This window comes from Manacus vitellinus, unplaced genomic scaffold, assembly GCF_001715985.3.
Source record: "Manacus vitellinus isolate BGI_N305 unplaced genomic scaffold, ASM171598v3 scaffold_99_pilon, whole genome shotgun sequence".
NCBI lineage: Eukaryota > Metazoa > Chordata > Aves > Passeriformes > Pipridae > Manacus > Manacus vitellinus.
This window is the reverse complement of record NW_021940916.1, coordinates 567,327-584,328: the sequence shown is the minus strand read 5'-3', so window position 1 is coordinate 584,328 and position 17,002 is coordinate 567,327. Positions and strand designations below refer to the sequence as shown.

Genomic DNA, 17,002 nt, shown 5'->3' with positions numbered 1-17,002 from the left:
CCGCCACCCCGGACACCGCCCCTGTCGCTGCCGTCACCCTTCCCACCACCGCAACCCCCACCTGCAGGAGCCCCTCGGGGTTGGGGTGTCCCCCGCGGCCCTGACCCCGCTGTCCTTGTCAGTCCGAGGGCAAACCCAGGCGATGGGTTTGCATCCCTGTGCACCCACCGAGCTGGCACCCAGCACCCACCAGGGACCCCCCCACGCCTGGCGGGGGTCCTTGCTCTGAGTGGGGGGATGGAATGTGCTGGAGCCTTCATGTGCCACGAGCTGGAACTTTTTAGGCATCAAAAACCCCGGCACAGAAATCCCCGGTGCCGTGTGCCAGGGCCGGCAGCTGGGCCGGGCTGTTTCCTCCTCCCACCCTGTTTATACCGAGAACTCTTGACCCCTTTTATAAGCTGAATATTTCAAAACACTCGGCCCACGCTGCGGAAACCCCCCCGCTCTCCCTCACCTCCCCTTTCCTGCCCCCCCCACCGTCCCAAACTGGACATAAAAGGGAGCCCCAGCCCCAGCCCTGGGTGAGCAGCGTCCACCCCGGAGCCCCCGCGCACCCCAAAACTCCCCCACACCCCCAGCTGGGCAGAGGCACCGCCGGGCTCCTCCACAGCCATGGGGCTGAGTCCTGCTCCCGTCCTTGTTCTTGTGCTGCTGCTGCTCGGGGCCACAGTGAACGGTGAGTGCACCCCCCTGAACCCCGGGATGGGGCCAGGGCAGCGACATCCCCAGCATGGGGGATTCCTGCCCAGCCCAATTCCTGCCTCCACCTGCAGCCAGGTGCTGCCACAACCCACAGGGTCCAGGAACCCAGCAGGGTACCACGGGAGTGACACTGCCCTGTGCCCCTCACCTGACAGGGCCTCTCTCCCGCAGGGCAGCCTCGGGGACGGATCCTGGGGGGCTACGAGGCCAGGCCCCACCTGAAGCCGTTCATGGCCTCCCTGCAGCTGGACGGGCAGCACGTCTGTGGGGGCTTCCTCGTCGCCGAGCAGTGGGTGCTGAGCGCTGCCCACTGCACCGAGGAGACGTGAGTGGGGGGGTCAGCTCCGTGCCTGGGGGGCTGCTGGACTAGGGCCAAATCCCACTCTGCAGCCCTGACTCTGGTGTGGGAGCATGGGGCTCTGATCCCATCTGCAGTGAGGGCTGAGCAGGGGCTGCAGGGGCTCCTGGTACCCCTGGGGGGCTCTCTAGTCCCCCAAGCACCCCATTTCCATGGCTTGGTGCAGCAATACTCCCACTCTGTTTGTCCCACACTCTGACTCTCTTCCAGGGGTGACAAACTCTTCCAGGTGCTGCTGGGGGCACACTCGCTCACGGAGCAGGAGCCCCACAAACGCCTGTACCGGGTGCGTGCCCAGTTCCCCCACCCCGGCAGCAACAAGCACAACAACAAGGACGACCTCCTCCTCCTCCAGGTGGGCTTGGGGCCACTGGCACCCTCCTCCCCACTCCTGCAAATCCCACTGTCCCTTGAGACCCTCCAGGGTCACTGACTGAGGCCAGAGAAAACCCTCAAGGTCGTGCTGGGCCTGATTCCCCTGTGCCTTCCTCCCTGTCCCATGGGACTATCCCTGCTTCCCCCACAAAAGACCTTTGAGCTGCATCCAAATGCCTCCATCTTCCTTGTGGCTCCAGCTCTGGTCTCTGCCTGCACCCTGGGGCTCTGGTCAGGAGGCAAAGCCCTGAGCGTGGCCAGGCCTGGGGTGATCCCGTGTCAGGGCTGGGCTTGCCCTGCCTTGCTGGATCGTGGCCCAGCTGCCCCCCTGAGCCGGGTCCCCTCTTGCTTGGTGGCAGCTGGAGGAGAAGGCGGAGCTGAACGCGGACGTGCAGGTGCTGCCGTTCCAGCGGGAGGACAGGGACGTGGCACCCGACACGGTGTGCGAGGTGGCGGGATGGGGCATCACCAGCCACAGCGGGAGGAGGCCCGACAGGCTGCAGCAGGTGGAGCGGCCGGTGATCAGCCGCGACGTCTGCAACCACCGCACGCGCCACGACGGCACCGTCACCAACAGCATGATGTGCACCGACTCCCGCAGGAAGGACACCTGCAAGGTACCGCCTGCCTCCCGTGGGCCCGTGGCTGGACCCTCGGGCTGGGGCTGCCAACCACCCCGGGGGGGCCGGGAGAGGGCAAGGCAGGAGAATTTTCACAGCCTGGGAGAGGTCGGGGCAGCGGGGCAGGAGGAGGTCACGTCCCTGAGGTGAGGGGGCTCCGTACCCTGTGCTGGCCACTGCAGGGCAGCCCAAAGGAGCCTGGAGACAACAATCAGGGATGGGAGATGGGCTGGGGCATCCCAGCAAACCCTTGGCCGTGCTGACGAGCCTTGGTCCTGCAGGGGGACTCTGGTGGCCCCCTGGTCTGCGGCGGGGTGGCCGAGGCAGTGGTCACCGCCGGCTCCCGCATCTGCGGCAACTACAAGAAACCGGCCATCTACACCCGCCTGGCCCCGTACGCGGCCTGGATCGACGGCGTCATGGCCTCCGCCGATGGGGAGGGGGACACTCGCTGAGGGGACCCCGGGGACCTGCTCCACGCCACGGCTTGCTGCTGCCAGCACGGCCAGAGCACCCACGCCGCTGCCCCGCTGCGCACCAGGGGCTCCCACTGCCCACCCTGCTCCCAGAGCGTCCCCCCACAGCAGGAGGGGACGGCAGGGAACCAGGGAAGGGGGTCCCTGGGTCCCTACTTGCAAAGCACAGGGCCCAGCTGGGGGAGGATGGGGGGTCACAGTCCCCCACAGGCTTCGCTGAAGGTGCCCGAAACGCTGCCCACGATCGCTGCAATAAAGTGATGATGACTTCTGCAGAGCTGGGAGTCTGTGCAGGAGCCCCACTGAGGGGAGCTGTACATGGGGTGGGAGATGTGGAGACTGAGCCCCTGGGGACTGTGTGGCCTCGGGTGGGAGCAGGGGACACATCCTGCGGTGTGGCCATGATAAGGTCCACAGCCGGGACCTCCTGCAGGGTCATTGTGTGAACACTTGGGAAAGCAGAACCTGCCTGTTGCTGAGACAGCAGCAGTTGCTCCAGCTCCTACAGAGGGATCTGTGCTGGGACCCAACAGGACTCTCACTGGGTCCCTCTTGCCCCAGGAGCCAAGAAGCAGGGTGAGGCACAGCCCCATCTTCCCACCATAACCCTGGTCCTTGTCTCGTGTCCCCCCACAGACCCTCATTCTCCAAACTCCCCAGTCCTTGGAGGGAGCGGGGCCAAGGCACAAGGGATGGGAGCGGGGCAGCAGCATGGCCCAGGGCACTGCCAGACCCTTCCAGTCCCATCCTGGGAGCTCCATGGTGGGTGGGACATGAATGTCTGCTCCCCTGCTCCATCCCCCTGCTCCATCCCAGCGCTGTGCTGCTGCTCCCTGTTCCCAATCAAATATTAAATAACCCCAAACCTGTTCTCTGAGAAAAAGAGACTCACAAAGGGCCTTGGTTGAGTTTTACTTACAGGGGAAAAGAGCCTTAACAAGGTGCAGTTTCCTAATTAGACATTTGATTGTCCTTAATAACCAGCAGAACAGCGAGGGGGAAAGCTCTGTACAGCTCGTCCAGCTCTGTGCAGTGAAACATTCACTGGAGTTTGGGGAATGAGCTCTCTGTCACCAGCTCCAGTTCTCAATAATAATGAAAATGCACTTCCAGAAGGAATGTACAAAAACTGGCTCACTGCTTCCCTCGAAGGGTGTGTGAGGACATGAAATTGGCTGGTTGGGACGCAGGGCAGCTGGAGGCTCCAGGCTCTCCTCCCTAAGAGCTGAAGGACCCTGGGGAACAGAGCAGGCCCAAGTCACCCACCTGACCCCCAAAGGGCTGGGGCTCCACAGGCACAGCCTCACTGCCACCAGGAGGTTGTGATTTCCTGTCCAGTGCAGCAGCAGCCAGGGGGGCCACAGGAGGGCAAAAGTCCAACAGGATTTTCGGCTGCATCACAAACGCTCCTCCTCCGACCCGCTCAAGTGTCTGGCTTTGCCCGAAGCTGGAGACTTACCCAACCCCAAGGATTTCATGTTTTCTACTCACATGTCCATAAGGATGTGGCACTGACCTTGAAAACATCCATTTCCCCTGCCCCTGGCAGCTCTTTTCCTGACAGATGCACTGGGGGCTTTCCCATGGCTCCCTTGCCCTGGCCCTGCACTGGGTGGCCACGTCACACCACAGAAACAAACCACATGTTCTGTACAAAATTATGGGAGTTTTTATTTACAACAGCAAGAGCCAAAGGGGGGTTCATTCCAGGCAGCAGCACTCGTGTTCCTGCTCTGATCCAACACTGATGGGCACGCAGGCGACAGCTCCTGTCAGAGGGGCAGATCTGCTCAAGGCCCAGGAGTGCCCAGCCCACGTGGCACTTCTCAAGCAGCCAGAAACACAGGATGGATATGAAGAACCAGGTGTTTGTTCGCCACACTTGGGACCTTCTTCCCCCCCAGCCACCCCGTCATCTCTCTCTGCCCAGAGTGCTCTGCCAGCACAGCCCTGACACACAGCCAGGCTCTCCCCTCCCAGGCCCCAAATGATGGGGAAACCCCTGGCATTGCCTTCCAGCTCTTCCCTGGAAAAGAAGAGCTCCCTCCACTCCGTTTTCCAGCACAGCTCAGCAAGGCAGAGTGGCAGCAGTTTGTTCCAGGAGAGGAGCTGCTGTGCCCTTGTCACGACCCCTCCATGGAGGGAGCCCCACAGAGCTCTTGGCCCCCACTGTGCCCCAGGAAGGGCTCAGGAGTAGCTGAGGGGCATCTTCCTCCACAGCCCCCCGCACAGGCAGTTCTTGATCCAGCGCTGCTCCCACTGCTTCACCGCTGTCACCTTGTTGGGCGACTTCAGCATCGTCACGCAGCCGCACCTGGGGGGACACGGGGGGTGCAGCCAGCCCAGGGGGGCCCAAGAGCCAGGGCTGCTGGGCTGCTGCACGGATCACGCAGGAGTGGGGCCACCCACGGGGGAAACCAGCTCCTGTCATCTGCAGGTGACTCTTGAGAGCACCAAAACCAGCTGAAACCAGCGAGCAACAATCCTGCTGAGGGCCCTCCTGGAGCCGGAGCCGGAGCCTGGCGCGGAACAGCCCCAGCTGCTGTTTACACATGGAACAGTCATCTCACAAAAATGATGTGCTACAGAGGCTTTCTATTAAACCCAGTAATTAAAGCTAATTCAATCACATGACTAGATGGATGTTTTTTCCCTGAGCCATTATCCTGAAATCCAGGCTCTCCCGTGAGGGTGGATGAGGAGGCCAGCATGAAATGCGAGCCTGGGTGGAAAGATGACCCCAAACTGGGAGCAGGGGTGCTGGGTGGTTCCTACCCCAACCCCACTCCAAGCACACAGGTGCTTTAAGGACCAGCCCTGCAGAACTGGGAATCATATAAAGGAGTCACTATAGAGACTCCTCCAGGCCCGATTCTGGCTCCACTGACCAGATTGTTAATTTATGAACTTAAATCTCATCTGTTTGATTTTTAACCCAAGGGCCAGGCCACAGAGAGGCCACTCTCTGATAATGCCCTGCGTGTCCCAGGTTGGGGACATCTTAGCCACAGCCATAACCAGCCTCAGAGAGCTCCTGAAGGACACGCAGGACTGTGAGTGCTGCCCAAGCCCAGGTGCACAGAGCAGTGACACCTGTGTCACTCACCTGGTGCACAGAGCAGTGACACCTGTGTCACTCACCTGGTGCACAGAGCAGTGACACCTGTGTCACTCACCTGGTGCAGGACTTGCACTCCTCCGTCGGGTACGCGCCCAGGTGCAGCCGCCTCAGGTGGTCAATTTTGGGCTGTCCGGGGGCCCTGGGGAGGGAAAGCAGGACTTGCCCAGTGTCACTTTCCACAGGCAGCTCCCAGGACAGGGAGCTGCATTTGGATTCGAGCAGAGAGGATAAACTGCTCTTGGGTCAATCCAGCAAGAGGACAAGTCAAACCCCCAGGTGTCCCAAACCACAGAGCTGCCAAGAGACCGCATCGCCTGCAACACCCCTTCTCACCACAGCAGCCACTCGTTCCACATGTCTGTACCTGACAAAGGCATCGAACTGGGAAGAGACAGTGTGGCCAACGAGCCCAGGAGCCTTCCCGAACTGCAGCCGGACCAGCTGCTTGTTCTGCAGCTTGCTGATGATGCCGTCGTTGATGGGCAGCCAGTCGATGTTGGGAATGAGCAGCTGGCTGGGCAGGAGGCAGCACTCGTCGATCAGGGCATCGTCAGGCTCCGTGATGTGATTTTCCTCACGACCTGTATGGAAAATGAAGCAAAGAACCAACGACACTTTTACAATCCTGCTTCAGGGCTCCAGAGAGCTGCATGCACCCTCCTCCTCCACTGCCAAGACAGCCCGGAAAACAATAACCCTGGCAGCTGCACCTGCCCTTTCCGAAGGCACCAGACCCCCTTGGAGTCACGTCCCACAGTCAGTCCCTGCACGCACCAGCCCCACCGAGGCAAGAATTACTGTTCAGGGAACTGGTCACACTCACAGCACAGCCAGAGCTTGGTCAGCAGCCGGAAGAGCAGGGACATGCTGTCCTGGGTGTCGGAGGTCGCCGTGTACACGGGGAGGCAGCTGGGCTTCAGCAGCCCCCAGATGCGGATCACCACCATCAGCTCCCGGAACATGCCGAGGGACGCGCCGTCGCGCAGGAAGCTGTGCCCGGGGCGCACCGGGGAGCCCTGCCGAGGGACACGGCCTGGGGGGTCACACCCGCCCCTGCCAGTGCTCTGCACCCACACAGCTCCTGTTCCAGCAGCACTCACCCCACAGCACCCGCCGCCAGGGATGCGGGAGGCCTGCAGAGCTGCATCACTTTCCCTGAGTCCTGTGGGTACCGTGCTGCCGGTCACTGCGCCACCGGCCCCCAGTGGGCATGGGAGGGGCCCTTCCCTAATTCTGATGATCCTTACGCTCCTCCCCAGCACCTCCCACACCCCACAGGGACATGTGGTCCTGGTTAAAACTCCCTAACACTGCCCACGGGTGTTTGCACCCCCTCGGTCTGTTCCTGGGACTCCAGGTCTCACCTGGTTGGGAAGGCTGGCCAGGAGATAGAGCACAAAATCCCCCACCCACTGGATGAGCTGCTGCAGGGACTGCAATGTTGTCATCTCTAGGACAAACTCTTCTGTCTTCAGGTTAATCATCACCTTGTCAATGTCTGGAACAGAAGCGAGACATCACCTGGCTCAGGAAGATGGATCCAAACCTCAAATCCTCCCCAGGGAGGTCACCCTCCTCTTCCTCCTCAAACCCAGGAGTTGCTAAGACACTGTGGCACTTTGTGTTGAACGATGGGGAACAATCCAACCCCAAACGCTGGGAAGGCAGTGTGGGCTGCCGTGAGCTGTCAGTACCTACATCGGTGATCTTGGAGCAGATCTCGGTGAGCCGGTCCCCGGGGCTCTTGTCCGGGGTGTTGAGGAAGTGGGGGCGCAGCAGCGATTTCAGGGTGCAGCTGATGGCGATGAGGAAGAGCTTGGCGTGGTAGTCACACACACGGGCGATGGTGCTGGAGGAGAGTTTGCACAGCGACGCCTTCATGGCAACGATGCGTGTGGAGAGGACCTGGGCGACGGGGAGATGCAGCAAAAGGCACAGGGAAAGGCAGAATTAGCATAAGCTCATTAAAGCTGCTGCTGCTGCTGCTTTATTTTCTGCTCTCAATTTCTGCCACAGGAGTGACAGGAATAATGAACATTGTGCACGTGAATGCTGCTGTTCCCAGAATCTGCCAAAAATAGACTTCACCATCTCACCCGAAGTCTCCAACAGGTAGAGACCCACTGATGCCAGTGACAGAAAACACTGCTAACGTGGAAGCCCGTCCCAGCTCCAGCACTGCCTGAGCCAGGCACTCAGAGAGCACAGCAGAGCAGAGCCACCTGTCTCCCGAGGAGTGGCACTGGCTGCTCCCCACTCCCAGTCCCTGAGCCCCCCATGCCCACCCTCGAGGTGAGCCCAGAGCTCCTGCCCACCGACCTGCTGCAGGGCCGCGTTCTGGCGCATGTACTCCTCGTGCAGCTTCTCCACCAGGTTCTGGACCATGCTGGGCTGGACATGGAGCAGGATGTCCCACCAGTCGTAGCCGGTCACCATGCAGTACTCCAACAGGAACAGCAAGTGCCGCAGGGACATGTTCATGTCCAGCACGTGGCCCATGGAGGGGGAGATGCGGAGCATGCTGAGCTAAAGGGAGGAGGAAAAGGAACACTGGCATCAGGAATGACCTTGAAAACATCCAACAAAGCTACAGGGCCACTCCTGACACAGCAACAATTCCTGCAGCCATGGGGTACATCCCTTCCCATCTAACACGGATCGCACAGCTGGAATTCCCAGCATTTTCTGAGTGACCCACCATCACCCGGAGAGCCTGGATGAGAACTAACCCAGCTGTAAGAGAGCACCGACCTTGCCGTGACTGTCCACGCCAGCCAGGGCCAGCGAGGTCCAGGAGAGCTGCATGGCCTTGAAGTGCACGAGGGGCCCCGCGGTGCGCGGGCGCTTGAGGGACGGCTCGTCCACGGGGCGCTGCGAGGAGGAGCCGTAGAACACGGCCATCATCTGCAGGGACAGCCGGTGCACGATGTGCACGCTGCCGTCGTGGAAAGCCAGGGCCAGGCCTGGGGACAGGAGACAACCGAGGCTGAGCCAGCGGCTCCTCCCAGCACGGCACAGCCCTCGCCCGAAGCTCCGGCCACCACCGAAGTCCACGTGGCAACGAGGAGCAGTCAAAGGGCTGGGGGCTCCCAGGCCCCACGTCTGCATTTCACAGAGACACACCTCTTCCCACGGAAACACAACGGGATGGCTGGGAAGACATCACGCCTTTGAAAGTTCTGCATGAGCATTCCACAGGCTCTGCTCCCATTTTTACTTCAGGTACAGCCCAGAAGTTTAAGTTTCAGGCAAAAGCCATGTATTTAAGAGAAAGACAACAGGAATTCCTTACCCAACCCAGGAAAGAATTTGGTGTCATTTGCCACCTTCAGATCCGTGTTGGTCAGGGAGATGGGCAGCTTTGGCAGTGCCACGGCCGACACCCGGTCCAGGTCATTGGTGGCAGACAGGATCCTCCACTTCAGGATCATGGGCTGCTTGTCTCCCACTGGGGAAAATAAGCAAATAAGCGAGACATCTGTCCCTAAGAGATCAAATCCCCCGTTTCTGCCCACACTCTCCAACCAAGCAGGATCACAGACCAAGCACTTCATTCCACCAAACCAGTATATTCCTCATATACTTCCCATATGTTTCCCTTGTATTTCCCTATTTTTTTTCCTGAATTACACAAACAACTTGTTTTGCCAAATTTCCCCTCATGGAAGGCTCTGCTGGGGGTGATTAGAGAATCCTTATGCATAATAATCCTTTCTATTTCCCCAAACACACTGCCCTGACTGATTCTGTTCTATCTGAGATCGGGTGGAGCCCAGGCAGCCTGGGCAGGGGGTTAATCCAGCTCTGCTGCCCAACCCTGGCCCTTTGGGAGGCTCTGCTCACAGCAGGAAGGATGGCTGCAAAATTGACAACCAAACCACTTCCTGGAAACAGCAAGTCGCTGCCTACGACACAGATGAGTGAAGCATCTGACTGAGAACACCCGAAAATAAATGTGGGATTCTGGATAACCCCATATATGAGATAAGGGATGTGAGAACCTGTCCTGCCTTTCCCCTCAGACCACACTCCTGTTCTTAAGAGCACGTGGTGCAGACACTCACCCACAGGTGAGATCTGCTGGAAGATGTTGTTGACTGGCAGGCCCTCCTTCCGCAGGGACCAGCACTCCACGATGCTGTTGTTTTGGTTGGAAGCACAGAGCAGCACCTGCGGAACAGAGCCCCACTCATGAGCATCACAACGGGGAGGGCACTGCCCCTGCCATTCCCACCCTCTCTTCCCAGGGTCCTGCTCCCACTCAGGTCGTGCCCCGCCAGCAAAAAGCAGAGGATGGAATCAGTGGGAGGTAACGGTGAGGTCCCTAATTCCAGCTGCACCAAAACGGCAAGGGCAGTGCAGGACACGCTGGTCACCTTCAGAGCCCCTGGGGAAGCCAAGGTGGAGCAAACAGCCACCTCCTTGTTCCTCATCGAACTCCCACCCGCCTTAAGGGCAGCTGCTGACCTGCTCCGACATGTCCCGAGCCAGGAACTTGAGGTGAGTGATGGCCGGGTACTTGTCCTTGCGCGCGGGGTCCGTGGTGCAGCGCATGAACAGCGACGGCAGGATCTCGGTGTCGATCTTGCACTTCTCGTTCACCACACTGACACAGACCTTGTAGAACTGCACGGGGGAGGTGCTGCTGCCGTCCGACGTGGCCACCACGATGTTGCCCCCGCCCGTGAAGGCGACGTCGGCCAAGGCCACGCGGCAGCGCAGGCGGCACAGGCTCTCGGTGGCCGTCAGCACCTGCCCGTTGGGCTTGAGGAGGGACACGGTGACCAGCCCACTGATGGTCACGGCGATCCAGCCCTCCATGGGCTTCCCGCCGAACAGCGTCAGCGACGGGGAGAACTTCACCCTGGAAAACTTCTCGCCGAAGTTCGACGCTCCAGACTGCAACAAAGGTCAGCAAAACCGAGGCATTTGCACTCTGTGCCTGTGGAGCTCTCCTCGTGGGAGAGGGGCAGGATCTCTGCAGGACACCACAGGAATTAAAAGCAACAGAAGCAGAGAACTTGTGCTTGGCAGCCTCGGGCTTTGGGAGTCTGCAGTCAGATATGTTTCCAAACAGGGAGCTCATCTCCCTGTTGGTCCTGTGCCCAAACCCCTGGATCAAACCTCAGCACCTCAAACACATTTCCTCTGAATTACCACTGGTCAGGAAAGAACTGCTCTATCTCCATGTCCCAGCCCAGAACTAAGGCACCACACTAAGAGAAACACATTCAAAGTGCCAAGAGAAACCCAGGCTCTAAACCCCATTGGAATTCAGCAGGAACCAGGAATCCGACTTTCCTCTTTGGCAAAAAACTCCCCTACTGGACTTGGCCAAGGTCATGAGGGAGCTCAGAGCAGACAGAACACAGGTGGGATCCCACGTCCTTTGCCAAGACATGAGCCAGTGTTCCAGCCCAGGTTCCCCCCGGAGCTGGGACAAACCTTCTCCACGTGCAGCGCCAGCTTGACACCGTTGTGCAGCCAGGACAGGGCCACCACCGGGTCCCCCTCCACCACGCTGCCCACCGTGCTCTCCCAGCTGTTGGCCAAGTGATCTGTCATGCTCCAGCACTTGATGTGTCCGTCGGCATCCGCCGAGAGCAGCCTGGAGCCTGGGACAGCAGCACTGTGTGAGAACAGGGGGAACAGCCCAACCCCCCCAGGAATTGCCCTCCATCGCTCTGGGACACAGGGACAGCAGGAGGGATCCCAGCTCACCCGACTGATCCCACTCCAGACACGTGATGACCTCAGTGTGCCCAGAGTTCACGGAATACACGTCCCAGGGGTGCTCGGTGTCGATGATATGGACCATGTGGGTGAGATCTGCAAGAACACAGAGGTGACTCCCTGTCCCTCCTCACCAGCCACTGTTTCTGAGCCCACAGACCCTCAGCTGATGTGGGGAAAGACATTAAATACTTTACATAAATGATTTTGGGCAGGATAACAACTGTGCTGGGAACTCAGTGAGGGGCCAGACACGGACGTGGAGCTGGTGCTGGTTTAGGGGAACAACCAGGGAACAACCACCCATTGGACACTGTCAGAGGTTGAGGGATGGGAGGAAAAGCAGAGCAGCGTTCCCTGCCAGGGCCAGGGCAGAGCCCCGGCCTCCCGGCCCAGAGGATCCTGGACCTGCCGGTGCTCCGGGAGCTCGCAGAGGTCCACGGGAACACGGTACCTTTCTCCTCCTCGTTGCGGAGGTCGGTGGTGAAGGCGATGAGGTTGCGGCAGGACCAGGCGCACACGAGGGGGATGGAGGGGCAGTGGTTGCTCTTGGGCTTCTTCTCCCACTCGCACACGTACGCCAGGTCCATCCCGCCGGCCGGGCCCCGGCGGGCACCGGGACGCGGGACGGGCTCGGTCCTGCCTGGGGCGACACACGGCCCGTCACACGGGCACGGCCCGCAGGGACCGACCCGCGAGAGCCGCGGGCGGGGAGGGTCCGGGGGGGACACAGGTCCCCGCGGGATCCGGGATCCCGGTCGGGTCCCGGCCCGCACCCACCGGCGCGCGCGCCTCCCGCCGCTCCCAGACCCCGCCCCGCCCCCGCGGCTGCCCCGCTCCGCGCCTCAGGCACCGCCGCGGACACCCCGGCGGGTCTTCAGAGCGGGGCGCGGCCGGGCAGCCCAACTCATGGCTCTAATTTGCATGAACGCCTACCCAGAACCCCCCGGGGCAGCGACAGCGAACAGAACCCGCGTATTTCGGGCATTCTGGAGAAATCGAAGGACAGCGAGGCGTTGAAACATTAGGAAAATCTGAACTGACTTATGAAAGCTCTCCTTTCGCAACTCACCGAGTCACCCTGTCCTAATTATTTTTAAATTCTGGACCTTTAAGTTTTGCCGCAGGCAGACTAGGGTTCGTGCTCGCTTCGGCAGCACATATACTAAAATTGGAACGATACAGAGAAGATTAGCATGGCCCCTGCGCAAGGATGACACGCAAATTCGTGAAGCGTTCCATATTTTTCGCACCTGCCCCCACCCCTTTTTTGCGGGCACTGCAAAAGGAGAACCCCCCAACCCCGCCAGCCCCCCGGCCCCGATGCAGACACTGAGGCCGCAGCGGGGGCACCGATGTTTATTGTTCGCTGAACACACCCATACCCATGCCCGGTCCTCCAGCAAAGCAGGCACCGGGGGCTCCCGGGAGTCCCCGCAGTGTCAGAGCAACCTGCAAAGACCCCCAGGGCACACCCTTCGAGCAGCTTGCAAGCACGTGTCGGGGACACAGGGGACACAGAGAGCCCCCCCAAAACTGCCCCACCTGCCCCCATGGCAGCTGTGGGCAAGCAGGGAGAGCCCCGAGGGGGGCTGCAACCCCCAACACACACACACGCACACACACACGTAAATATACATACACGTGATAAAAAACACAGGCTATATTACACTTAAAAACAGCCCCGTGGTGCAGGCAGGGCACAGGGAGCCCCCCTGGACACCTCCCCGGGCTGTGGGCGCCGGAACGCGGCAGCCCCCGGGCTCTTCCGCCGGCTCAGCGATGGCTCAGCACCCGCCGGGAGCTGTTTCACCGCAGAAAAATCTGGACCAAAACCACCCCACGAGCGTCAGCGCCAGAGGGGGTTGGCCCCGCCTGATTATTTTTAAAAACACCTGGGTTATAAATAGACACACAAACAGTTCCAGGAGGGCAGCGCGGGGAGCGGGGCGGGCGAGAGGCACCTGCTCCGCACCCACAGCGGTACCGGGCAGGGCTGCCCTGCCCACACCAGCCCCGGGGGCACAGCCACGAGTCCCCGGCTCTGCCCCTCCTGCAGCAGGGAAGGGCCAAGGGTCCCCGGGGCTGGGGGAGGCCCGAAGGAGGGGCAGGGCGGCCCTCGGGGCATCAGCTCAGCTGCCCCAGGTAGTCTGAGAGCAGCAGCTCGGGGGGCAGGAACACGCGGTGTTTGTTGCTCACTTTCATCTGACGTTTCCCTTCGATGTCCGAACCTGGGGGGTGGGAGGGAGCAGTCAGCACACCCCTGTCCCCCAGACACGGCATTCCCAGCCCAGCCACCTCCCTCCACTCCTCCCCCTGGCGCTCATGGCCTCCCCTGTGCTCTGTGACCCCCCAGCCTCAGCCGCCTCCACGTGTCCCTGCCAGCACCGTGGGCTCACTCCCCATCATCAGTGCTCTCACGCTGTTTTCCACAAGCAGCTCTGCAGGGATGGGGCCTGGTGTCTCTGTCTCCTCCCCTACCTTGGCAACAAAACCTCTTGGGAGGCCCAGGCTCTCTAGGAGGAGGCAGCAGCCACAGGAGAGAGAGCCCTGCAAGCAGCCTCTCACTTTGGGCCACCCAAATCCCCCCGCAGAGCAGGGCCTGGCCACCCCCTCAGGTGCTCCCAGCACTGGTGGCCACAGCCAGGGCTGCCCAGGGAGCTCTGGGCAGCAGGGGTGGAGCACGGGGTTATCTGTGAGCCCCAGCCCGAGGTGGGGCCGGGAGGAAAAGGCTGAGCTGGAGAGGAGAGATAGTGATGGAGGAAAGGGGAAAACAAAAACAAAATCAAAACCAAAAACAAGCAGACACAAGACTTACTGGCAGAGACGAGATCCATGTACTGGCAGAGCGCGTGGAGCAGGAGCCGCTCGAAGCTGGGGGAAATTGGGATGGGATTAGAGCTAACACGCCTCTGAACAGTGTCCCACACGCTGCCCTGCCCTCAGTGCTCCCAGGGACCCACGGAGCAGATGGGGAGCACAAAGTGCCACGAGCTCCTGCACGGGAATCCCTGAGGGCATCCCTCCCCCAGGGCTCCATGGGGACCAGGCCAGGTGGGGTGTCCCCAGATGGAGACCTGAGCCTGGCTGAGGGGAGACCAAGGAGTGCTGTCTGTCCCAGAGCCCCTCAGCAGACTGGGCAGCCCCAGGACACAGTGAACCCCAGAGCTCAGGACCCCGAGCTGAGGAAATACCTGTTGTCCATCAGCGCTGTGTAGACCGAGTGGGGAGTGACAGAGAAGAAGGCCAGCAGCTCCTCCTCCAGCCCTTCCAGCGTCCCCTGTAAGGAGAGGCAGGGGCTCAGCAAGGCCCCAGCACTATGGGGCCTCCAACTCCCCAGGAGCTACTGCCAGCAGCTCCCAGGCAATAATCTGGATGGGAGACAGTGGGGAGGCACTGGAACAGGAGACATCTCAACTCTCCAGCCCCTGAGGCAGGGAAGGATCTGGCCCCTGCCAACTCCACAGTGTGTGTGCCAAGGGCTGGCACTGTCCCTTGTGTTCAGAGCAGCCAGGGGAGCCTCGTGCCTCCTGACACAGGGCAGTGCTCTGCAGCTCTGCGGAGCACCGTGACCCTGGAGACGAGCAGCAGGCACGTCTCATTTGAGGACAAACAAGCAAAAGCCAGCGGGCAGGAGGAGCCCAGGTTGGGTTCAGAGGCTCTAATTAGCACCAGGAAAACAAACAGAGCAGCAAAACAGCCCCACTGAGCAGAGTGAGCGGGGAGCCAGCACCCCAGGGCCGGCAGAGGCAGTGCCTGGGCAGGCAGCGCAGGGAGCGCGTGGCAGCCCAGCTCCTGAGCCCACACTCACTTCTCCCCATCCTGCTCAGCAGCTTGTGCACTTTTACCCCTTTCAAAATGCATTGGAGTTTTCCCAAATAACCTTGTGTGGGCCACTGTGAAGACCCCAAATGCTCTACTGCTTTCCCCATGCGCAAACACGCCAGGTTCACCCGTCACCTGCTGCTTATTGCACAGAGACTGGATAACAGCCACTGGAAAAGGTCCTGTAACTGCCAGAAAAATCTGAACAGAGCCAGGAAAACCCATCTGCAACCAGCCACCACCGCAGGGTCACACAAGGACTGGAGCACGTTCCCAGGAGCTGCTCTGAAATTCGGCACCGCCCCGGCTCAGTGCCCACACACAAGGTCAGGGCACAGCCCTGGGGACACGGCTGTGGAGGGAGCCCCGCCTGCCCCCCCTGGGACCCCTGCCTGCACCCCCCGGGACCCCTGCCTGCCCCCCTGGGACCCCTGCTTACCATGGGGATCCGGCCCCGCTTCAGGGTGGCGCGCAGGCGGCGGCTGATGCGCTGGAAACACTCCTGGGGCGTGTAGGCCGGGAGCTCTGGAGTGACAGAGAGAAGGGAAAAGGGACTGGGACACAGGTCACAGCCCCAGAGCCTGCGGGACGGCTCTGGCTGCAAAGTGTCACCTCTCAGGAGGACCCAGTGGCTGGGCACCCCCTTCTCTCATGGGTCACAGTCACCCCCAGAGCAGCAATGCCTTCCCCAGGTGGGAGCGTTTGGGAGTGTGGGGATTTGGGGCTGTGCCATCAGGGGACAGCTGCTGTGCCCATCGCCCCAGCCACTCCTGGCTCCCACAAACCCTCCCGGGTCCATGGCGGGTCTGCAGCCATTAATCCCCCAATGCTACACTCAGGAGGTGGGATCAGGCCTCCCCCCACCCTACCATAAACACATGGTGCAGCCCTTGGGGAAGGTCACCCTTCCCAAAATGTACACAAGGAAGGAAAGGGAGGGGCTGTTCCCACCCAGCGTCCCCTCCCAGCACCTTTCCACTTGTCTTCATTCTTGACAGGCAGCTTCCTCCTGTGCTTCTTCCTGGTCTCCTCCTCCAGGTAGAGCAGGACCCGCTCCTGCTCTTCTCCCGACCGGTTCATGAAGTCGTTCCAGATCTGACAACAGAAGCCACCACAGGCACAACTCGCTATGAGAGGATCTGCCTGGAGATTCCCCACCCCAGGACCTCATTGCCCTCTGGCACGCACAGCAGCAGCCGGGCACCAGGCCCACAGACGCCAGCCCTGACACCAGACCAGGCAGAACCTGGGGTGCACCAGCTCAGGCAGGGGAGGCAGAGGGTTCCTCAGGAGTGAGGTACAGGCACCACGTGCCATGCCAGGGCCCTCCCAGTGAGCCCCAGGCCGGGGGGCGGCTGAGCCCACCTCCACATAGGTCTCGTTGTTACAGGCCTCGGTGAAGATGCTGGGGGTGGCAGAGTGGTCGAGCTCTCCCTCGTCGCTCCCACAGTCGTCCCGCTCCAGAAGTGTCATCAGGTAGCGAGCTGGGGGCAAGAGCAAAGCCTGAGAGTGGAAACAGCACCTCCAGAGAAGCCCCATGCCCCCAGGACACCCCTGCCTGCTACACAGTTTAGGGGAGGTTGCCACCTGCCCTGGGGAAGAAATCGTGCCCCAGCCCTTACTGTTCTCCAGCCTCTGGAGGCTCTTGCGGCCCTTGGCCCTCGGGATGAGGTCGGAGTTGCGGATGGCCTTGTTGATATAATACTGCTTCCGCTTGGACGGGGAGAACCGCTTGGACGGGGAGTCCTCCAGCGGGGGCAGGCAGTCCTCGATCCTCCTGTGGGGACAC

The 17,002-nt window shown here is 60.9% G+C and overlaps 4 protein-coding genes and 1 non-coding gene across 5 annotated transcripts in view; 2 read left to right on the top strand and 3 right to left on the bottom strand.

Annotated features, from left to right (window-relative positions):
- PLPPR3 (phospholipid phosphatase related 3) overlaps window positions 1-617 on the bottom strand; it is an 8,248-nt gene extending 7,631 nt beyond the window's left edge. The window contains exon 1 of the mRNA XM_029965344.1: window positions 576-617. Within this exon, the coding sequence (XP_029821204.1) occupies window positions 576-617 (42 nt within the window). The remainder of the gene's footprint in view (window positions 1-575) is intronic.
- On the top strand, window positions 482-2,809 carry LOC115308044 (complement factor D-like). The gene is made up of 5 exons (XM_029965361.1): window positions 482-679; window positions 877-1,030; window positions 1,274-1,418; window positions 1,798-2,055; window positions 2,340-2,809. Exons 1-5 carry the CDS (start codon window positions 616-618, stop codon window positions 2,511-2,513), a joined length of 795 nt encoding a protein of 264 aa, XP_029821221.1. The 5' UTR covers window positions 482-615; the 3' UTR covers window positions 2,514-2,809.
- Window positions 2,810-4,721: 1,912 nt separating this feature from the next.
- MED16 (mediator complex subunit 16) lies at window positions 4,722-12,023 on the bottom strand. Its single transcript, XM_018086645.2, has 14 exons — window positions 11,843-12,023; window positions 11,377-11,484; window positions 11,101-11,270; window positions 10,123-10,554; window positions 9,720-9,825; window positions 8,948-9,103; window positions 8,407-8,618; window positions 7,975-8,181; window positions 7,350-7,560; window positions 7,020-7,153; window positions 6,479-6,671; window positions 6,020-6,236; window positions 5,711-5,794; window positions 4,722-4,848 (listed from the first exon to the last, which is right to left on the bottom strand). Exons 1-14 carry the CDS (start codon window positions 11,976-11,978, stop codon window positions 4,722-4,724), a joined length of 2,493 nt encoding a protein of 830 aa, XP_017942134.1. The 5' UTR covers window positions 11,979-12,023.
- Window positions 12,024-12,529: 506 nt separating this feature from the next.
- On the top strand, window positions 12,530-12,636 carry LOC115308045. Its single transcript, XR_003916395.1, has one exon. It is a non-coding gene; the product is annotated as a U6 spliceosomal RNA (small nuclear RNA).
- An 838-nt stretch (window positions 12,637-13,474) lies between these two features.
- R3HDM4 (R3H domain containing 4) lies at window positions 13,475-16,995 on the bottom strand (the record flags this gene model as incomplete). Its single annotated transcript, XM_029965357.1, has 7 exons — window positions 13,475-13,619; window positions 14,207-14,262; window positions 14,583-14,668; window positions 15,653-15,738; window positions 16,185-16,308; window positions 16,579-16,697; window positions 16,836-16,995. Coding segments are annotated over 7 exons (735 nt in total), but the record flags the coding sequence as incomplete, so codon positions are not given.
- Between the last annotated feature and the right edge of the window lie 7 nt (window positions 16,996-17,002).